General features: G+C 44.6%; 1 protein-coding gene across 1 annotated transcript; it reads right to left on the reverse strand.

The window, feature by feature from the left end:
• Nucleotides 1-1,560: 1,560 nt before the first annotated feature.
• LOC119560075 (pair-rule protein odd-paired) lies at nucleotides 1,561-20,881 on the reverse strand. The gene is made up of 3 exons (XM_037873381.1): nucleotides 19,756-20,881; nucleotides 4,031-4,200; nucleotides 1,561-3,067 (listed from the first exon to the last, which is right to left on the reverse strand). The coding sequence occupies exons 1-3, from the start codon at nucleotides 20,720-20,722 to the stop codon at nucleotides 2,360-2,362; spliced, it is 1,845 nt and encodes a 614-aa protein (XP_037729309.1). The 5' UTR covers nucleotides 20,723-20,881; the 3' UTR covers nucleotides 1,561-2,359.
• Between the last annotated feature and the right edge of the window lie 1,219 nt (nucleotides 20,882-22,100).

A 22,100-nucleotide genomic window follows, 5' to 3' on the forward strand; every position in this document is an offset into this window, starting at 1 on the left:
AAGGCTGTTTGTACTTGTTTTTAGCACGGTGTTTTTCCCTGAGTGTAGGTAATACTCAGTTGTATCCATTGGATTTGGTTTTCCATACATACTAAATTACTTTAAAATTGGTACCAATCCCTCTCCTAGCTTCAATTGAACCCCCTGACATTGGCAATTAACTCTGGCTGCCATTTCTTCAGCTCTTTCTACCAATCAAAAGCTTATATGGGGCCCGCATATTCTGGCCGTAAACGAACTGAAATCAAAGCAAGTCAAACTCGTTTTATGGCCAACTTCGGACGGTGGAATACAGGTAAAAATTTAATTGCACGCCACAACAGTTTTCTGGCTGATTTCATCCTTTAATTTCAATTCCACACAGGTAAGTCGTTGGGGTTTACGAAGACAGGCGGGGTCGGCGGTAGAAAGCCGCAACAGGCAGAGCAAATTTTGTCGACAGCCAGCCGCTGCAATATAATTTCTTTCGATTAATCCAATCGATTTCTATTCAATAAATCAAAATATGAATTCGTTACGGCTCCGAACCCTCGACTAGCCTAGACACCGGCCGTGGATGTGTGTGGATGTGTGTGCCTCCGTGTTCGTTTGAGGCACGTAACAAATTGTTGGGTTAATTAAAAAAACATAAATCGTTTTATTCTTTATCCACACTCTCTGCGGCCCCTCGGCCGCTAAATAACCGTGGCAGGTCTTTGACGGCCCTTTCATCAACTGAAATCAGCCGAAGTCCCCGGCAAAGAAATTTGTGAAATAAATCACACTCTTTTCGCCAGAAACAATTTCACGTTAGACACTTTCCCACTGCCTGTTTATAATTTATTTTAGCAACCCTCTGTTATGATAATGTTAATGAACATCGCTTAGCCCACAAACTGTCGGCCATTAAGACACTTTGATGACTTTTAGCCCCTGGAAACTTGATCTGCCCAACATACACATAAAATTTGTTATTTGCCAGCCTCCGCCGAACCAATCAAAACAAATTAACAAAGTTTAGCAATAAATATTCATGACAAAATTCCGTCAATTAAAATGGTTATCCAAATATATACCCGCTCGGCGGGAGAGTTCGTAAAAAATGCGTTTAATTAACAGATCAGAAATTTGCGAATCCCATTTGCATTTCAATCGAAGCGGAACGAGCGGAATGAAACGGTCAGTGAGAGCGTGTGGGAACCATGTCGATTGTGATGGAAATCAGTCCAAGGTTTTGAAATGGAGTTCGAATCGGACCAGGAAATCGAATTTGTCTTAAAAAGTACTGATGCAACAATGCATTTGATAGCTTTATTTGATTGGATTTAAGAGCATATTTTAGTGGTAAAGCGAAACAAACATATTTCACTTTCTAAACTTCTTGGTTTAAAATATCCCATGACTCTCACTAGAAAACATATTTATAATTTTAATTGTTGGGAAGAGAAAATGATTTTGTATATCATTTGAAGAAATTTGGAATAATGCTCCATTATTCCATACCCAAATCAACGCAATCGCTCCGAAATAAATTCAACATTTTTGTTTATTGTTTTTTCTGTTTATTTTCTTGATGGTTTTTGTGGGTTTTTTGTTGTTGGATTTTTGAAAACTCTTTAAATTTATTCTGCGTACTTAAGCTTGAAGAAATCTAAGGCCGAAAATGTATATACGTATATGCGATGTAGCTTCCAATCCCTTCGATGTTGAACTCTTTTTACAGTGTATTAGTTAGCAATTTTTGTACTAGAAAGCTTGGGGTGGGAGGGAGTAAAATGAGAATGAAAGCAGCTCCGACAAAAAATTAGCTAAGTCTTAACAGCTAAGTAGTCAATATGCTTAAGTAATTTTCGTTTAAAGTTAAAGTTACGAGTGCGGTTTTTACATGTATGCGATAATTAACTCATATTTTATACATTTACATTAAGATTACTTCGAGTTTTATTATTTTTAGTTTGTTTTTGTTCTGCAACTAGAAAACTACGTTTAATTTTACATAACAGTTGAATAGCAAAAAATTAGGCAATTTATCGATCGTACATCTTCTTTTTTTTGTATATTAATATTTAAAATACATAATAGTCGTGTTCAAAGACGAATCAAAATGTGGGTTTTCGACTTTCGTTTCAACAGCAATTTTTCAATTATCAGGTAAAAAGTTCAAAGTGTTTTCTTCAACTTTCAGAAATATTTGGTTTTCACATTGCGCCACAAGGGCCAGGTTCTGCAGCCGCTGGCAGCAGATCCAGTCCAGCGAGGAGGTCGACTCCTCCGGGGCTCCTTGCGCTGGTCCTGTCCCGCCCCCTGCGACCGCGGTGGGCGTGGCCACCGGCTGGGCGGGGGGCGGTGGCGGCTCCTCGGGCCACCAGTTCTCCCACTCTCAATACGCCGTGGCTGCCCCGGGATGCATCAGGTGGTGGTGGTGGTGGTGGTGCCCGAAGTGGTTCAGGGGGTTCATGGCCTCCGCCGAGCCGCTGGGCGCCGCCGTGTGGTACCATTCGCTGGGTGGGTGGTGCTGGGCGGCCGGGTGGTACAGAAGGTGGTGGTTGTGGTGCAGCATCGAGGCAGAGGCGGCCGCTGCCCCCGGAGAAGCCGCCGCCTGGTGGTGATGGGGGTGGTGGTGGTGGTGCGAGGGAGGGGGTCCCAGGGGGGGCGGCAGGTAGGCGGATGCGGAAGCGGCCATCAGTTGGAGGGCGGGCGAGGACTTCGAGTCGCTGGGATGGGCGGCCAGCTGCTGCTGCTGTTGCTGCTGCTGCTGGTGCTGCTGCTGTTGCTGCTGCTGCTGCTGCTGTTGCTGCTGCAGCAAGTGGGAGGCGCTGCTGCTGGCCGTGCTGCTGCTGCCACTGCTCGAGGCGCCCAGGTGGACGCTGTGCATCGGATTGGGCTCCGACTTGATCGAGTGCGGGGAGGACTTGATGCCGCTGCCCCCGCTCAGGCTGCTCACCCCGCTGCTGCTGCCCGCACTTCCGTCCAAGCGGGTCGAAGGCGGCGTCTGAGCGCCGCCGGTGATGATGCTCGAGCTGGAGCTCTCCTCGCCCTCGCTGTCGTAGCCGTGGGATGGACTCTTCTCATCCACGTTGCCGTGCACCTGGGGTGAGAAATAAGGAAGGGGTCGAGAGTTAGTACTATATTATCAAATGGTATCCCTAAGGTCCTGGCTCTGAATATGGAAGTTTGGATTTTTAAAATGGGTGATAGCGGCTTGGTTTGGTTCTAATAAATACAAAAAGAGCGTAATCAAAACGGATGTGTTTTTACTTGGCTTTACATTTAAGGAAGTACTTCCACTAAGATCTATATATCTATGGAAACTCTATCTAAATAATGATTGAAAATGAAAACATTTAGGGTATTCAATTGCGTTGCAAACGTTTGAAAAGTGTAAGCAGTTCCAACAACAATTTCCATACAAAATAGTTTTCAAGGCCTACAACACCTCAGCCTATGTATACAAATCTGTTGTACTTGTGTAGAAAGAGGGGGTTAATAATGGGTAGGAATTTTATCTAAAATACTACAAATATACTGAAAAGTTGGATTTAAATCCATGATAATGACAGTGAAAGGAAAGAAACAAATTTGAATTTTAAATGCAAAAGAAAAAAATTTTTCTTCTATTAAACAAAATCATGGAAGAACAATTTCAATGGAAAAAAACCCTCAAGAAAGCTAGCCAGGGAGGTCGAAACTAAGCGATGCTCTGAGAGCGAAGTTAATAAAGTCCTAGATTATATGTATGTTGTAGCAATACAAAAATTTAAAAGTTATCTTTCTTTTGTACGTCAATTTCCTGCAACGATGTTTTAAAATAGAGGGCGTTCACAATTCTCGTCTGGCAATCTTACAAAGTTTACACTTTTGCAACGCAATTGAATACCCAAAATGTTTTCATTTTCAAACAAAATACTACAGTTTATATAATGAAAAGCGACCATTGAGTTTAGCCAGCATATCATTAGCCCTAGCAAGTCTTTATCTATTTTGATGTCTTTGATTTTAGAACCTATAAGGTCTGCTCCTGTGGAATGTATATAACCAAAGCTCAACTTACCTTCATGTGCTTGCGCAGCGAGGAGGGGTGCGTGTAGGACTTATCACAGCCGTTGATCCGACAGTTGTAGGGCTTATCCGACGTGTGCACGTGGGAGTGCTTCTTCCGATCCGAGGAGTTGGCGAACCGCCGATCGCAGCCCTCGTGCTCGCACTTGAAGGGCTTCTCGCCTGAAAGTAGGCAGAAAAAAAGAAACATTTCGATAAGTTTCAATAGACACAGAATACACTTTTTAAACCATATAACGCTGCTTATGTGTAGCAATAAATAGCATTATTTATGTGACACGCATAAAATAAATAATAGCACCAGCAAGGGCAACAACGAAAAGACGATGACCATTTATGGGCTCACAGTTTTTATGAACTGTCCTGCGCACACAATTTAATAAAGGTGGGAAAACCCGTGTGTCCAACATATTTATAGGGAAAACAATAACAAAACAACAAGACATACAACTGGGGAAAGAAATCATATAAATTATGCGGGATCAAGAGGCCCATTGTTCGAGGGATCCCGACCCTGTGACCCGTCCACGAATTTCACCTGTGCCGATGCCGATTGTCCTTTTTGTTCTTGTCCCTCTGTCCGTCTGGGCGTCTCTTAGGATGCACAAGAACAAAAGCGGCAGGGTAAAGGAAAAAGGTCACAGGGTTAACGTTTATTATTTGATTCGTGTGCGTAACACCTTTTCCGATCAAAAACAAGAAAAACATTCTCTCGATTAGCCCGAAGTGATATTTTATAGCTTATTAGAAAATTATATTTTGATGGCGGTGTGGAATCGGAAATCTTGACAGCGAGGCACAGCGATAAAGTCAGGATTAGCCATAAATAATATGGAGCCGAGGGCTAACCCGCAATTTGGCAACGATTTCAGAGAAATCAACGAAGCGAGGGAAAACTTAAAATTTAAATATCTATCTTCAGGTATGACTGGATAATTGTTTGCTTGCCCCATCAATTTCAATCACTTGCCATATTACCCGCCTGTTAAAGGCCATAAACAAGCCCAGTGAGATATGTACAGAAGTATCTCCGGCTAAGGCCATTTAGCATATGGCATTTATGTCGCAGATAAGCGGCCATTACATGCACCACAAGTTTTATGACAATTGAAGCTAAGCGGCTCAGATCCCCTCGGCCCCCATTTCCCCGAAAGAAACCCACGCGGGCCGTTGACGATGACAATAATCGAACATTTTCACACCTCGAGCTTAATGCGGACAATGACAATCGCATCGGGGAGGCGAGGGCGAGTAGAGGGTTAAGGAAAAGTGGCGCAGCTGGGCCATGCAGGTGGGGTTTCGGGGTAGGGCTTTGTGGCCCGCCTTATAAAAGACGTCCAGCGGTGACTGCGCAGCCAGCTCAACAAGTCTCAGCTCTTTTCGTCTTTTATGTAATTTAATACTAATTTATGTGCTTTATTATCCGCATTTGAATAAAGTTTTTATTTTGAGACCTGTAATAAGTCAGAGAGCTTTGGGAGATATGTATAAATAAACAGAAATCAGACAAATGCTGTTCGATTTGAATGGCGTGTCGCATTGTGATTGTTATTGTGGTTTCTATTAATTTGTCAAAATTTAAAACTCATAAATAAGCATTACAAGAAGTGCCATCGGAGCGCGACGGAACTCAATTATTGTGACAGGCCCCAAGGGTCCCAAAAACAGAACAAGCGAGGCGAATGCAGTTCGACATGCTTCGAATTCCCAACTTGTGCGCGCTTTTTGATGGAGTTCAAATGGAACGAGGCGCCAGATAAGTCGTTAGGGTGATATTATTTGTTTACATGTAGTACTAGAGAGACAATTGTAAAACTCAATAAGAAACTACAATATCTTTAAACATTCTCTTCTTTGTAAAGATCGCTGTGTCTTACCCTAACATATCGTTACGCTTTGGCCCAGCCTTATCATCACTCCACGGTTATCAGGTGACTGTGGGAATCGCTATCTTTAAACACTAATTAGTCATAAATAGGACAGGCAGCTGACTTGGTTCCGCCAACCGGCTGGGCTGCTATGTGCTATCAGTCCTATCACCTTATTTTCGGGGAACCCAGCGGCACATCGGTGCCTGACTGAGGCCATATCCCATGTCCCCCGAACTCGGAGCACGGTACACGGAGAACACATCCACATATCCAGATATCCACATATCCATCTCCTGGAGCGCTGCGGTCTAAGCTCAGCGGGGGAGACGCAGAATGCGGCACGCGCTGCGGCCAAGGACATTAAAGGGTTCGGGTCCCGGCTAAGTGCAGTGCAGGATACGCATAATTTTCACATTCCACGCCGAACTGGCGGGCATTAAAACTGGAATTTAAATATGTTTTATTGCTTTAAGTTTCGGGTCCGATGGGTCCAGGGGGAAAATAACCGAAATACCGTCGCCCATTTATAAAATGTCAATTTCAGACGACGTTTCTCGACTTCCCCTTCCGACGGGGCGACATGAAAGACATCCTCGGCGCACCCTTTTCGTCCTGGCAAGGCGCCATAAGTACAGTGGGCCCCCTCGGGGAACTGCCCCCCCCCCCCCCCCTTCGCCGGCAAATCCCATTTAGGCTGTGCGAATCGACAAACTTATTTAAATATTTCAATAAAGTAAATCCAATGGCAAAGTCGCTGGGTACATAATACAGGCGTCGCTGCGAAATAGGCCGGCTGTTTTGTGATTTGCATATTTAGCGGGAGCTTCTGTTCCTCCCTCCTTTTCGGCGGAAAGCCCCAAAATGGTTAATTTCCTAAAAAAAAATCGCTCCTCGCGGGCGGAACGATTGGAATCGGCACAGACTGCCTGTCATGGCGTTTTGTGTACAGCTGCAGAGTTGTTTGTTTTTTTGGGGTGGTTCTTATATTTTTGGGGTTGCTCTGTAATCTCCTCTCTGCGACTGTGTGTGTGTGTGTGTGTGTGTGTGTGTGTGTGTGTGTGTGCGTGGGTTAAGCCAAGAAAGTTGTACATGGCCACATATATATTAAATATATGTACCCACGGCATTGTTTGTTGGTATATATGGCACATGTTTTGGCTTTTATGTAACTGCTGCAAAGCTTGCTGTCATTTGCAGACGAGTGCCGAGCCGACGGCCTTTCCTCCCCCTCCCCAACTTTCCCCCTGCTTTTCCAGCCCCCACCATTTTCCCGTCTGAAATTGTTTTTGTTGTGGCTATTATGGGGCGTTGTTTCTTTTCCGTCGTGGGAAGGGGGCTTCTGATGTTTCTGGGCGTAGTCGAGCCCAAAAGGAAAAAGAAATGAGTTTTGCCAAAGTGTTTTCTTTTAGGCTGGAATATGTGCTTGTATATTATTAAATATGTTGGGATGCTAAAGACAACAATATGCTTTTCGTTTTGGGTCGGAAAGAGGAGTTTGTAAAGTTAGGATGTGTAAGGTTTATAACTTGAGGAATATTGCTATGAGAATTGAATATAACAATTTAATTATGATTGTGGCTTAAGCAATTGCGAAATATATATATAAAAAACAAGTTTTATTGGCTGTATGCTTAAATGGTATTTTTTATTTACATTGTCTGGATGGTTTAACCGAATTTGTTGCCTAACTTAAAACTTCTTTATATTTAAGTACCATGCAATCCAGAAATACCCAGGCTGTCATGAGGAAGCAACAGGAGATCTGAACTCGTCCCGCCCCCGCACTCTTCATATGTACACATAATACCCTGCCTCTGGACGTGATCGCTGCTAACCAGGCGATGCAAATTAAGCATCATTGACAGTCGCTGATTAATTGGAGTGAATCAGGTTTTTAATTTTCAGCAACAAACAACAGATGAAATTAAAAATACACACAGCACAGATAAAACATTTTTTCTGCCGTCAGAGTGACAGTTGCTTATTAAAGGCATTTCGAAGTGGAATTAATTAAAAAGCGCAAAAACCGGCGGAATGGGCCAGCAGAGCGCTAAACAGAGGGATACCAGAGTTCTGCTATCGCGCTTCTCCGCTTTAATTGCTGCTAAATAATTGCCCTGGTAAATATTTATTGCCTGCTTAAGGACCTCTCAGCACTCGCCCTCGAAGGGAACAAAGGACGGGTCCTGGTGCCATCCCCTCGCTCTTTTTATATAATGATGGCAGGGATGAGCATCATCATCGCTCATGTGTCAACAGCATGCAATGCGATATGATTATTATTATCTAACAATACAATAACAAAACTGCTACTTTTGCCTGCCGCTCTACTATCTCCGACCCCCTCCCTCCTGCCCCTCCGTCTGGGTTGTTGACACTCCTCGGATTTGAGAATCCTGAGCTCATTGTGTATCTGTATCTGTATCTGTTTGTTTGTTTGCTATCCATTTTTTCCGCTGCTGTCGCTTCTCCTTCCTCCGCAATGCTCCTTTGTTCCTATACGGTTAAATCCGGAAAAAGCCAAACCCCGATTTCCTGGCGGTTTACATTTCAATGGGCAATTTTTCTTCGCTCCCCCTTTTTGCTCTGCTGGCGAATAGCTCACTTTTTGCTAGGGGTAGTTAGGGGGCTTGAAGACTATTGAATATGGGAATATTGTTGGGATCTTCGATGTCTTCGATGAGCAGGTGAGGCTCGAGTGTAGCGCGTGATCTTCAGTTTGCAATTTCAATCCAAAAACCTGAGATCGAAAATCCATCCATTCCCTAACAATCGTCCTGTCCATCCTCATTTCCCTTTCGCCCTATCTAGGCACATTTTCCCACACGCCGCTTACTTTGAATATTTATAACAGTTGCCTGCATTTGATGACCAAATTAATGGCCAACAATTCCGCTCCATTCCATAATAATAATAATAAAATCATAATTTAAGTGCAATGAATGCCGCTTGTCAACGGCCAAATGCAAAATCCTCGGGCTCATCATCGGGGAGAGTATAATCATTATCATCATCGTCGTCGAGGAAGAGGATGTGGATGTGGATGTGGATGTGGATGTGCACCCCTCGGGCGGAGAAGTTACCTCTGGGTCTGCCACACAGTCGGTCCATTGTTTGTTTGTTTGACAAAAACCATCGTTGAGTGAATTCGTTGATGATTTATGATTTCTACATCCCTCCCTGTGCCCGACGAGCCCGAAGATTATGCTGACCCCATCCCATCCCCGTTTCCCCGGCTAAGCAGCCTCGGTCCTTACATAATTTTCGCTATTTGTTTGCAGCTTTACCATTTGCTGTCAAGTGATACGTTAATAATTGACACTAGGGTCAGTGGCCAGATTCTCAGCCTCTGGGTTTTCCTGCGGTTTATTGTAGTCACATCGCCAGATACTTTTGGGAAAATGTTTCAAAACAAATACACACCGAATTTTACACTTCGTTGGCGGCTGTGCGTAATGAGGAAATGAGGGGAAATTACATTGGGAAGATAGAGAAAGTGGAAGGAAGTCTTAACTGGGGGTGTAAGGAAATGCGACAGAGACTTAACTTGCAAACGTAAGTCATCATTTGAACACTGGAAATGCATTTACATCAACTTCAATGCGAACGAGACCTTTATACATCTTGAGGTTTTCGTACACCAGGCTTATAAATTTCTCAATGAATTAACAACTCCGAAAACTTTTCCCTCCCCAACATAAAATTTTATGTTTAATGCTCGACTCGAAAATTGTGTTTTGTGAACAAATTTTTGTTATTACACAAGGTTGCCAGCCACAGATGCCGGGCGCACACACATCCGTGTGTCTTTTTATACCCTTGCAGAGGGTATATTGATTTCAGTCAGAAGTTTGCAACGCAGTGAAGGAGACGTTTCCGACCCCATAAAGTATATATATTCTTGATCAGCATGACTAGACGAGTCGATCTAGCCATGTCCGTCTGTCCGTCTGTCCGTCTGTCCGTCTGTCCGTCTGTCCGTCTGTCCGTCTGTCCGTCTGTCCGTCCGTTTCTACGCAAACTAGTCTCTCAGTTTTAAAGCTATCGGGCTGAAACTTTCCCAAAAGTCTTATATCTTTTGCAGGTAGTATATAAGTCGGAACCAGCCGGATCGGACAACTATATCTTATAGCTCCCATAGGAATAATCGGACAAAAAAATGAAAAAAAATTATATCTTTGGTGTTTTTTAGCATATAAACTCCTAAGCTTGGAAATAACAATTTTTAAATAATTTTGAATTTTGAATTAAATTTTATCGAAATCGGACGACTATATCATATAGCTGCCATAGGAACGATCGGAAAATTTGTGGAAAAATAATATGAAAAAAATTTTAGCTTCGGTGTTTTTCAACATATAACCTCCAACGCTTGGAAATAACATTTTTTAATTAGTTCTGAATTTCGAATTAAATTTTATCAAAATCGGACGACTATGTCATATAGATGCCATAGGAACGATCGCAAAATTGGTAGGAAAATAATATGAAACAAATTATAGCTTCGGTGTTTTTTAACATATAACCTCCTACGCTTGGAAATAACATTTTTTAATTAGTTCTGAATTTCGAATTTAATTTTATCAAAATCGGACGACTATATCATATAGCTGCCATAGGAACGATCGGAAAATTGGTAGGAAAATAATATGAAACAAATTATAGCTTCGGTGTTTTTTGACATATTATCTTATACTATTGGGAATATCATTTTTTGTGTTTTTAAATTTAATAATTATAGCTGCAAGGGTATATAAGCTTCGGTTTGCCGAAGCTAACTTCCTTTCTTGTTCTTAGTCAGCCAAGTCTGGAAAAGTTTTTCTGGCTGCTCCAGTCGAAAATGCAATTTGAATGCATTAAATGCAAGCCGCACTCTCATGTAAGTAGGAATACATGCTCGGAAACGGGCATTTGCATATATCTCTGTGCGCACACACACCTCGAATGTGTGTGTTAGAGGCGTTAGTTGCATGGCAAACTTGTCGAAAATTTGTTCCAATGGTCGGGGTCCAAAAAAAGCCGAGCCAGCAGAAGGAGAAACCAAAGTCAGAGACGCAGTCACAGCCAGACGAACTGGCCATGTTTGGTCTTGTACTCGTGTTCAGCAAGGCTGTTGCTGTCATTGTTTTACTAATAGCTCTGCTAGTTGTCTATCTGCGGACTGAATTTATATACACACATATACAAAGCAGGGTGTGTGTTCTGTGGTCGGTTATGTGAGAAAAAGGTTTTTGGCGAACTCATATTCGGTGAACGCAAAGGGTTATGAAAAAGCTAGGTTAGGAATGTGCGGAATGGAACGGAGCTTCATGCAAGTACATGTTTAAGGTTTGGGAAATTCGTGTGAAATGGGTAGTATATTACGTAAACGTTTATGAGGATTTATATTCAGATTGAACAGCTTACAACATTATAAGGGTTAGTAACATTAAAACGATTGCAAATATGGAAATATAATTTGTAAGCTCCAATGACTAGTTTGGCCTTTCTACAAAAGCACGAGTATGTACGCCACTTTCAAGTAGGCTCTGCAAATACCACGGCTCAAAGTGCACTCGAATGACAAACGCAGCGTAGACAATAAGTAAAAGTAGCACTAAGCCCATTGTCTGAACCCAAAATGCTTACAAACAAGGGCACACAGCCGGGGGAGAAATGGTAACTGAAGTCGGCCCAGTTGACAAAGAAGTATCGGCCGGGATTAGCCCAAGAAGCAGCTGATGTTCCAACCGCCTTATGAATGAACTGCTTACGCGGTGGAAATGTTTGCGAAAAGAAAGCGGAGGAAATGCTGTTACTGAGGCAGGAGTGGAATGCCAAAATCCACAACAAAGGGCGGCCTGGCCGACACTCTCAAAGAGGAGAGGTGTTGCTTTGTCCCGACTCGGTCACGGATCGGTGTCTATATCTGTTTGGTATCTCCCCGGCCTGATTTTTTGCTCTTTAGCGCTCTTTAAGATCTTAATCTTCTCAGCCCACTCACCCTTCCCTCGCCCTCTTGGGTATCCCTTCTGTTTGTTTATTTTTTCGAGTTCCGTCAAGTAGAAAATCTCTTCGGCTGTTTGTCAGAAATTAAAATGTCATCAAGATTGTCATCGCTTGGTTATGCGATGTGACATCTCCGGCAACTGAAGGAGGCTGAACCTTCCGACTCGGGGTCTCGGATCGGTTTCGGATGGATTCCTTATCTCAAATGGCTTGTTCAAGTTTAAAGTTGTCTGTTCTAACAAGATTCGATTTGAGATAAAGCCAATCAATGACGTCAGGCGACAGATATTTGGGTACAGCGATTGGAATTAGGTTAGTAGATGGTTTCGGTAGATGTGGGAGTGCATGCTCTAACACTTAAGACCCATTAGAAAGTAGTAAATCTGTTTCAGGTAATGTGAAATTCGAAATCCTCCTCCAATCTTTAATTTTGAATAGGTCTTTTTTTCACACCTCATTCAATTCCCTTCGCACCTCAACACCTTGTATATCCTAACGATACTGCCTAATGAACACATCAAAACATCAACTAAATTGCATTTATGTTCGCAACACTCGAGTAACAAAACACAGCCAAATTTCGGGGGCTTAGCAAATTGATCTGAATGTCGAAAATCGAGGGGAAAGTATCACATCGCAGTGGCTTACACTCGGCTGGGTCCTGTGAGGAAATTCGATCATGCTGAGAACTGGGAACGCAAAACCGAGAGCCCGGGGATTGGCAAAGTAGACCGCAGTACGCGTTTCACAGTAGCCGTCGGCAATGCGTCATAGAGTCTGCGGATCCATTATTCCATTCCATATTCGTTTTCCGCGTTGGCGGCTGTAATTTTAGCCCAAAACTCGGCTGTTTGACAGGAGATTGTCACACAAACTCTGCGCTAGTTCTGCCTCTAATTGCAATTGACAATGTTTTTACAACAAATTGCGTGCCCGTCGAGGTTGTTGCTCTGGCCGCGGCTTTTTGGGTTAAACAATCACATTTTGTGCCTCAGACAACTTGGAGGCGTTCGTGTGTTACAAATTCGGCTGATCGAAAGCGACAAACGATCCGAAAATGTCCCAGGCAGAAAGCCACAAGTATGCATATATCTGGACCTAAGCTGATTTGACAAGCACGCTTATAGCAGTTTATTCAGAGATCGCAATTTTTTGCTTCATTGTTTTTTTCTCGCGGGAACATTGGGAATTATATTCGGGTGTCATACTCTGTTCTCGAAGAGTACATATGTTGGTCACTGGGATTTCTGTTTATTTTGTGATTTTGCTATAATATTTTCCTGTTCCACAACTCTTTAATTGGGTTAGCCTTCGCAAATCTTTGATTTATTTTCGGGGAATATTCATTCAGAATAAAAATAGCATTCCAAGCGTTCTCTAGTCATCTCTGTTTTGGCAAGAGCATTCCCCGGCTTATAAAAAATGTCTGGTTTCGCTGCCCGGCTGTCTCGGTCCCAGTCTCTCTTCTTTTTGGCTGTTTAACATTCTTGCCCATATGAATAATGATTTCATTTTTCCCATCAGCTAATTTATACAAGTGGGGCAATGCGCGAGGGGCCCTTGGCGCGATTTAGAGGATTAGTCAGGCCTTACTTTTCCATAATTCTCGAAAAGCAGAAACAGAAACAGAAACCCAGGACCCAGATCCCCGATCTCAGTTCCAGTTCCAGTTCGACCTCCGAGCTCCATCCTCTACCTGTGCCCCAACCCAAACGTGTGCAGATATAAAAAATATGCAAGATGACAGTTTAATTTTATGGTTTGTCTGCTGCTGATCAGTTCTTTATGCGCTGAAATTGTATTCTTATTCTTATTTTATTCCAGCTCGCGGTCTGTCTCTATCTGCGATCTTGGCCCTCTCGTCCGGGATCCGCTGGAATGCGAATGGAGTCTGGTACGTGGCTACTTTTGGCTCCTTTCGGGTGAGGAATTTAATTAATTTGCGCGCGACTTCTAATGACAAAGTGGGCGTGGCGAGGCTTAGGAACTGGACCGAAAACTCGCCAAAAATGAAGGAGAACCGAGGGCAGAGGGAAATTTATCAAAAGTAAGCCTCATTTATTAACTAGCCGGGGTAAGCAGCTTACGTCCGACCAGCCGTGGAATGGAACATCCGAGGGTTAGCACTCTCATTCGAATATTATGCAACAGCCCAACAAAATGGCTACTTAACTAATAGATTCGAATGGAAGACCAAAACAATGACAGTGCCAAAGGGTTGGGAGGACGGGGACAAACCCCTGCCGCGCTAACAGCGCGCGTTTTTTACGTCTCTCGCTTTTTGGTAAATGAAATTATAATTCCTACTCGGGTGCAGCCAGGGGTTAAGGTAGATACATACATATACGCACGCATATAAAACTGTTTTGACATTCGGGAAAACGCATGGAAAATAGTGAGGATGCAAAGCAACCCCTCTGCTCGCGAGCGGAACGGGTGGATGTGGATCGGCAGCATTGTTAGTAACTTGTTAGGAGTGCTGCCAGGGGGTTCGAAATCGGGGGTTGTCACTAATTAGAATGGGTGCATATGCCCGATTGTAATGGGTGCTGCCAAGGAAAAACCGGGTGGGCCTAGGACGTTGGTCTCACAAGTACTGAGCACGGTGAATGCTTTGTTAAGTGATTATTTTACCATAAAATGGTAACGGCACCATGGAAACACTGTCCCTATCGTTGAAATGGAACTTTACATACTGCAAGTTATTCCTATAAACTGAAAAATGCCGGTAATTATTTTAAAGATTCTAAAAATACCCATAAATATTCTTGGCACAAAGAAAGTTCAACTCTAGTTTCTGTCGCCCTGTTCAGTCGATAAATTTTCTAACTTTGCTTACATTCAGCTGTCAAAGGCTTGGACCACAGCAGAAATTTATACACTTTTTACTTGTGGCACATAAATCTCCAAAAAGAGAGGGCCAACTTTTCAGCTTGTCAAAGTTTTTAGCAGATTGCGATCGTGTGTCATGTTTGGTATTTGACACTTTAAATTGAGCGAAACGAATGCAAACATGGTGTCCTTGTGACAGGGACGTGGATATTTCGGCCCTCGGAGGGGTTACTGCTAATTAAATGACGAATTTCCTCGCTGGCTGTTCTGGCCTCTAAATGCATTTGTCATTAGGTGAGCGGACCGAGAATCGCTCCTAGAGAGCGTGTCTAATTGATTTTCGGTCGTCAGTTCCTTCGACAGCGGGAGGGAGGAGGCAGGAGATCCTGGCTGGATGCGAACCCCGACCAGGTAGTGAAGCTGAGGTAATCAGCTCAGCATATCGCAGGTTTCCTCCGCCGCCTCCCCCGCTGGCTCTTCCTCGTCTTCTGGCCATTGTTCTGCCAACAGTCAAATTCCGAGAAGCCAAAACACACAGTTTATCCGCAAAATAAAAAGTGATTTCGTCTCCCGCTCCGATGTATCTGTATCTGTATCCGCATCTGAGACTGTTTGGTGTGTATTTTTGTGAAAACCGTTGAACCCGCAATAAAGTCATCAATCATTGACATTTGCCAGTGCTTTGGCTTGGCTGAATTTTGTGTTTTGAAAAATTGTTCCATTGGCGCCGAGCTTGTGCAGTGCGAATTATTTGGTAGTCTGTTTTTTAATTTTCCAAAAAACCTGTTATTTCTTATTTTAAAAATGCATATTAAGTGTTAGGTACTTTGCAAGCCTGTAAAATATTCTACCAACCAATTTACAAGGCATTCCCACTCCAGTTGGCCCCGTTGAAGCATTATAAAAGCGTAAACAATTGCATAATTCACTTCATCGTCCAAGGACCGAGCAAGTCCATAAAAGACTCATTAAAAAAACACTTGCACTCAATTAAATCGAGTCGAGTCGGAGTTAAGAGGGGATCCCGGCTGGAAGGGGGCTAATCAAACAAGGGTCGCAGCCACCAGGACAATGTTGAATGCTAAACTTTGCCCCCAGCATAATTGCACAACAACAAGGCGCTCGGAAAAGCGAGTGGTTGCACTTGGGCGATGGGAAATCGGTGGAAAGCCAGAGGTGGGTGGGTTGGTTGAGCAGGGGGCTGGCAGCAGCTTAATGAGCTTGAAGAGAGCGGATCGGGGGAGTGCGAATAAAAACTAACCACAAAGTTGTTGAATGCTCTTGCGGCAGTCGGATCCTGTGGCCCGTTGTAGGTGTTAATGAATAAAGTTGTTTGTGGTCCGGCCGAGAGGAGCGGAGTGGAAAAGAGTCGTGTAAAAAGATGGCTATGTGTGCAAACCGCACAGCGTGATAAACGCCATCTATCCAGACACCCAGGCTCACAGACTCGCAGGCAGGTCAACTGAGCCCCGAACAACAAAAAACAACAGCCGCAGAGCAGACAAACCTTGATTGTTCGTTGGGTTTTTTGTGGAGCCGAGGGGTGGAGTCTGGAGGCGGGAGGGCGGTAAGGTGGGAAAGTGGGAGGGGCAGTGGCATGGGATGGACAGGAGGCTGGACAAAATTGCAGACGGTGACCGTGGTGACAAGTGCAAAAGTTAACACAACGACTCCACTGGCGGGAACGTTGGGAGTGAAACGAAAATGGAGGAGTGGATTTATGGGCTCAGGTTTTAGAAATCAATCTTGATAGTGATAGCATTACAAAGTTAAAACTAGGTGAAAATAAATATATTGTAGTGGTTTTTAAAGAAGAGTGCCACGGTTCATTTCAATTTTTCATTTCTTCACCCTTAAGATTACAGACTTAAAGTTATTTTCATTCAACTGTGCAGCTATTTCGTAACCTACTGGCTAAATTTCGGTATTCCACATTCCCACCCCACACTGAAATCTCAAAGCTCATTGTTTGCCGTGGTATATTGACCCCTCCGATCAGTTATCGCTGTTTTAATGGCACCACTTAGGACAGATCTATATCGCCTGGATCCATAAACACATACTTGACTGCCCGGCTCCGTTTTACCCACCCACTTATCAAATTTCGACCCACTCCCAATCGGCGAGGAGTGGAAACCAGATCATAAATAACCTTTGCATAATCTAAATCAAGAGCTTAATGTAGCATGGCGAGTAACCAGAACGGAGCTGAAACGGCCACAGAAACATTCGCAAACGCAAATAAAATAAGGCTAGAGGAGCGGAATGTGTGCGAAGCATCCATCCAGTAATCCGCCGAGTGTTACTGTTACCCCAATTTCGGGGTTTCGATGGCTTTTTCGAGAGGGCCAAGCACGGAGTGCCAAAGAAGCATTTCCGAGCGATTACAAACGGAAGTTTTGACACGTGTCAACACATGTGTGTGTTTGTTTTCGTTGCCGTTGCCATTGGTGTGGTGTCAATGCAATAAAAACAAACACCAGCGCCAAGGGACATTTAACCCAGCCAACGATGCTGATTGAATTTTTGATTTATGCAGCGAGGGAAGAGGACGCAGGGGATGGGGCTACGTACTTCGAGTGCCCGAGTCCCACGGAAAGTTAAAGGTTAAAGGCCCCGATCCCGATGCCTAATGAAGTTGTGCGCGGCCACTTGAAAGCCAGTCAATATGTTGGCTATCTCCGGCAATTTGTAGCCCAGGCCAACCAATCATGGGCTCACACAAATCAGGGGCCCCAAAACGCACTTTCTGCTGCATCACGGCATCTCGGAGAAAAAGGAACTATGAAATTAGTCAAAAATATCATCATATCGAACACACAGTAACCAGCTCACAATGCGCCCGAGATCATTATAATGCCACATGATTGTTCCAAAACCGAATACAATATGGCGGCGTCTCGAAAATCAAATCGAAACATTTTAATTACCTTTCGATGAGTGTGCAAAAGAAAACACTGTTTGTCCGAAAAGGTTTACAGAAATAGCTTTTTTGTGCAGCTAATTTTGTGATTTATGAATCTGTGAGAGCGTTTTATTCCGACTCTAGCGGCGGTAACTATAAAATGTGTCTATTACGAAGCGCCCGACGTCATATTTTAATTCAATTTATAAAGACAAAGCCAAATAATCCCCAGAAAAACTTGTTACGGCCCACGCACAAAACAGCGGCAATAAAGAGGCAACAGAAATGCGCAAAATTAAACCAAAAAATGGGTAAAAAATGCCGGCCATTATAAAAAACCATTTTCTGGATATTCCAGAATATTGTTGTGCTGCTGCTGCTCCACTCCAATTCGCGATTTAATAAACGAAGGACACTACCAAGCGAGGACAATGTTGGGAGCCCGGGACCATAGAATTTCCATTACGCCTCCACTCATTGTTCTTCGCTAGAAGGTTTTTAAATCGAGTGGTGCAATTTTAAAACAATTATGCTGAATTCTGTGCCGCTGGCTGGCAACTTTGTTCTGTGTTTTCGCATTTTATGCCTGTTTTCCCTGGCTTCCCTCTGGTTAATTGATTTTAATGGCTGTGTTTCGCCGCTTCTAATGAGCCCTACATGCTCAGCCATAAATTTCAATGGAACAAGTTCAACAGCCACTGGAATCAAAGTCATTAATTTGCGTTAAGCTCGCTTTCGGGCTCTAAAGTTCAGCTTCTCATAGATCACGACCATTCCACATAAATTGTAGTTTTAAATCTCAGACAAAAGCAATACCGAAATGCAGACATTTATTTCTGATTAATTTTTGACAGAAGTGTTGATGTTAAGCTGAGCTTTGACTTTGATTTATTCTCAAAAGACAATGGAAAAAGAAATGCTGCATTTTGGCATGATTAATAGAGGGTATAAAAGGCAGCAGATTAATTAAGTCAGAAATGGAAAAAGTAATAACGTTAATATATCGATTTTATCATAACAATCAAATAATTTTAATAATTCTTGAAAAATAATGAAACATCAGCTAGCAGCATTTTTAAACCGCAGCTCAAGTATTAGCAATCCGAAAGATAAAGTCAAGAGATGTTCACAGGCTTATGGAAATACTGAGCGCAAAAGTCGAAGTCAACCCAAAGTCTCAGGAATAATCTTCGCTGTGAGGACAACAACTTTGAGGAGGATTTTCAGGGCTAGGGAAGGGCTTAAGACGCAGGTTTTACAGGTGTCGTAAAAGAGGGCCCGAGTGGCCAGTGGCGGGTTAAGCCAGGTAGTGGGCGTTGCACCGACTTTTGCCGACGGCAACACGCCCACTCGACAATGTCCGGGATTTGCCCAGTTGAGGGCAAGGGTTAAACCCCGGCAAGGTGAACTGATGTTTGGCCATGGAAATATCTAGGATTTCAGATCCAAGACATGATTTTTTAAAATGCTAGTTGCAAAAGGCAAGATAAGTAAAATTGCAAGGTTCTTCAGAAGTAAATGAACTATATGATCAGTTATTTGTGTACAAAGTTATACGATAAGCAGTTACGTATTTCAATTATTTATTAAAGCTATCTTTTGATTACGAACTCAAAAATATTCTAGTTTAGGGATTTACTACGATATATAAAAAATTCTTCTGAGCTTAAGTTGTTTTAACTTATCTAACATTTCACAATATTTATTATTAAGACTTCTGTCATGGCAAAAGTATTTGCCAAACAACGTCTATGCGTGAGAAATAAAAAAAATATATACTTCAATACTATCCAATAACGTTTAAGATCTATTTGTTATGTAATTGTGGAGCTTTTAAAAATGTTATTGACTCCAACTTTTATTTATTGACTACCCCCATGAAAATTGGGACTTTAAATCGCTTTCACTAATAGAGACTTTAAGTTAGAGAGGTTTTAGGAAAGTAACTTGGTCTGTTGTTAGCCCACTAAATCTGGAGTGACCATTTAGAGTTCGGAAAAAGCATTGATTTGATTAAACTCCACAAACACTCCAAAATAGTGCAGAGTACATCGAATACCCAGACTCGTTTCGTACCCCCTTTGGTATCAGTGGGGAGCGGGGCCGAACCGCCGTACTTACCCGTATGCGTGCGCTTGTGGATCTTGAGGTTCTCGCTCCGGGCGAAGACCTTGCCGCAGCCGGGATGCGGGCAGGCGAAGGGCTTCTCGCCGGTGTGGACGCGGATGTGGTTGACCAGCTTGTACTTGGCCTTGAAGGGCCGGCCGTTGCGGGAGCAGCCCACCCAGAAGCAGGCGTGCGTGGTGCACTCCGGGCCGCCCACGTGCTCCACGGTCAGGTGGGTCACGATCTCGTGCATCGAGTGGAAGACCTTGTTGCAGGTCTTCCTGCCGCCGGGTGGCACCAGGCCCGGCTGGTCGGGGTCGATCCAGAGGCACTGCATCTCCTGCTTGACGCTGGAGGCGGACGAGGCCGGCTGGTGGCGCATGTAGCGCAGAAAGGCGCCTGCCCCGGCCGGATGCATGGCGGACATGGCGTGGTGGGACGGGTGGTGCACCACCGGGTGGTGCACGGCCGCCGCCGGGAAGTTGCCGTGGTGGTTGTACGGGTGCCCGGCGGCGTAGGCGTCCATCCGCATCTGGTGGTGGTGGTGGTGGTGGCTGTGGAAGGGGTGCTGTCCGAACCCGGAGCCCAGCTCGGCGGCCTGGGCCGGGAAGCCGGAGAAGAGCATGGAGTCCGCCGCCGTGGAGGCCTGTCCGGCGGAGCCGGCGACCCCGTAGTCGGCCTCCCGCCTGCCCAGCAGGAAGTCCCTGGAGGCGTAGCCGTTGAAGTGCCCGTACCCGGAGTTCTGGTACGCTGCCGCCGTGGCCGCCGCCGAGTCCTGGTCCTGCAGCTGCTGCTGCTGCTGCTGTTGCTGCTGCTGTTGCTGCTGCTGCTGCTGCTGGCTCATCTCGAGCTGCTGCTGCTGCTGCTGCTGTTGCTGCTGCGGGTTGCTGTTGCTGTTGCTGGCGGTGGTGTTGGGCGACATTCGCAGCCCATAGCTGGCCAGGTGGTGCTGGGCCGGCTCGATGAAGGCGTTCATCATCATGGCTATAGAGAGTTTTCGGTCTGTTTGTATCTGGCTTAGCTGTTAGCTTTTGTATCTGTAAGTTTTCTGTTGCACTTTTAGGCCGGCGAGCCCATCACCGCACTGAGTCACACGTCACTTAACTGTATGTATACTGTGAGCTCGTTTGCCTCGACACTCTATTCGATTCGTATTCAGATTGAGATATTTATGTAATGCACTCGCGCGCGTTGCGTTTCTGGGGCGTTCGAATCGCAGCAAGACTTGACGCTAGCCGAATGCCAAGACTTGACGTTTCAAGATGCGCAGCAGGACTGAAATGCTCCTGGAATTCGAACGCGCTGCTCGTCGCCTCGCGAGCGTTTCTGCCGGCGATCGCGTGCGTGCGAGCGAGAGCCCCTCTGCAAAATGGCAATCGCAGCCAGAAGCCGCGAGGGTGCGAGCAGGATGGCCGTACTGCTGCGCCGAGGTGAGTTGCGCTGGCCGTGGTGGGTTTCGCCGCGCCACCACTCAGCCGGATAGGCCTGGACCGTGGGTGCGAGCGGGACAGCGGCAAGAAAATGGCTGCGACTCCGCTTGCCCGGCCGGCGGTTAGAGGAGCACAGAGGCTGCGCCGGGCGCACCCAGTCCAATTGGAACCGGCTCGGGCATACAGCCCTCTCGCTCGTGCAAACTGGTTCCGCGGAAATTAACACCCACTGCGGTTGGCCGGTGGGTGGTGGGCCGCCCGGGCGCAGCGTGCGCCTGTGCAGGGGGCCCGAATGCTGATTGGACCGCGGGCAGCCAATTGAAAGCTCGCGGGATGCATTTCCCAGCCCGCTTTTCACTGTCACTGCGCCACTGCCGAACGCCCTCCACTTCGGCGGCCACTCGCCCCAGCTGTCAGCTTATCAAATTAGTTGTTTATTTTATTGATTTTAATGATGCTAAGCACATTCCGCGCTCGGACATCGCCTATACCCATCTCCATTTTCATTTCCATTTGTTTGGGTTGCGCAACGAAGAGGTACGGGCTTTCATCAGCCCCGAACGCTCTGTTTTTCATTCGCTAATTTATGGAATTTTCAATAAGCAGCTATCGAAACAATACATAATCTCGTATCACTCGACTTGATTGGATTCCGTTGGGTGCTAAGTGCCCCTGTAAATTTGATTTTGGTCAGATCGTGAAGTGGTATTCGGACTGCGGGGTGATTAAGTTAATCGAATTTATTTTCAGACAAAACATTTGTTCAGCATGGAAAGGCTTGTCCTTGCGGTGGTACTCAATAGGTATTTTATAATTTATTCTTACAATTTGTATGGAAAAAATTAATTAAGTGGCTACGTAATGTTTCCTAGTTCGTTTATCCGTATATTTCACCTTTTGTATGGGCTTGTATTAGTACTGAGAATCATT

The sequence above is a fragment of the Drosophila subpulchrella genome, unplaced genomic scaffold (genome assembly GCF_014743375.2).
Source record: "Drosophila subpulchrella strain 33 F10 #4 breed RU33 unplaced genomic scaffold, RU_Dsub_v1.1 Primary Assembly Seq354, whole genome shotgun sequence".
In the NCBI taxonomy this organism is placed as follows: domain Eukaryota; kingdom Metazoa; phylum Arthropoda; class Insecta; order Diptera; family Drosophilidae; genus Drosophila; species Drosophila subpulchrella.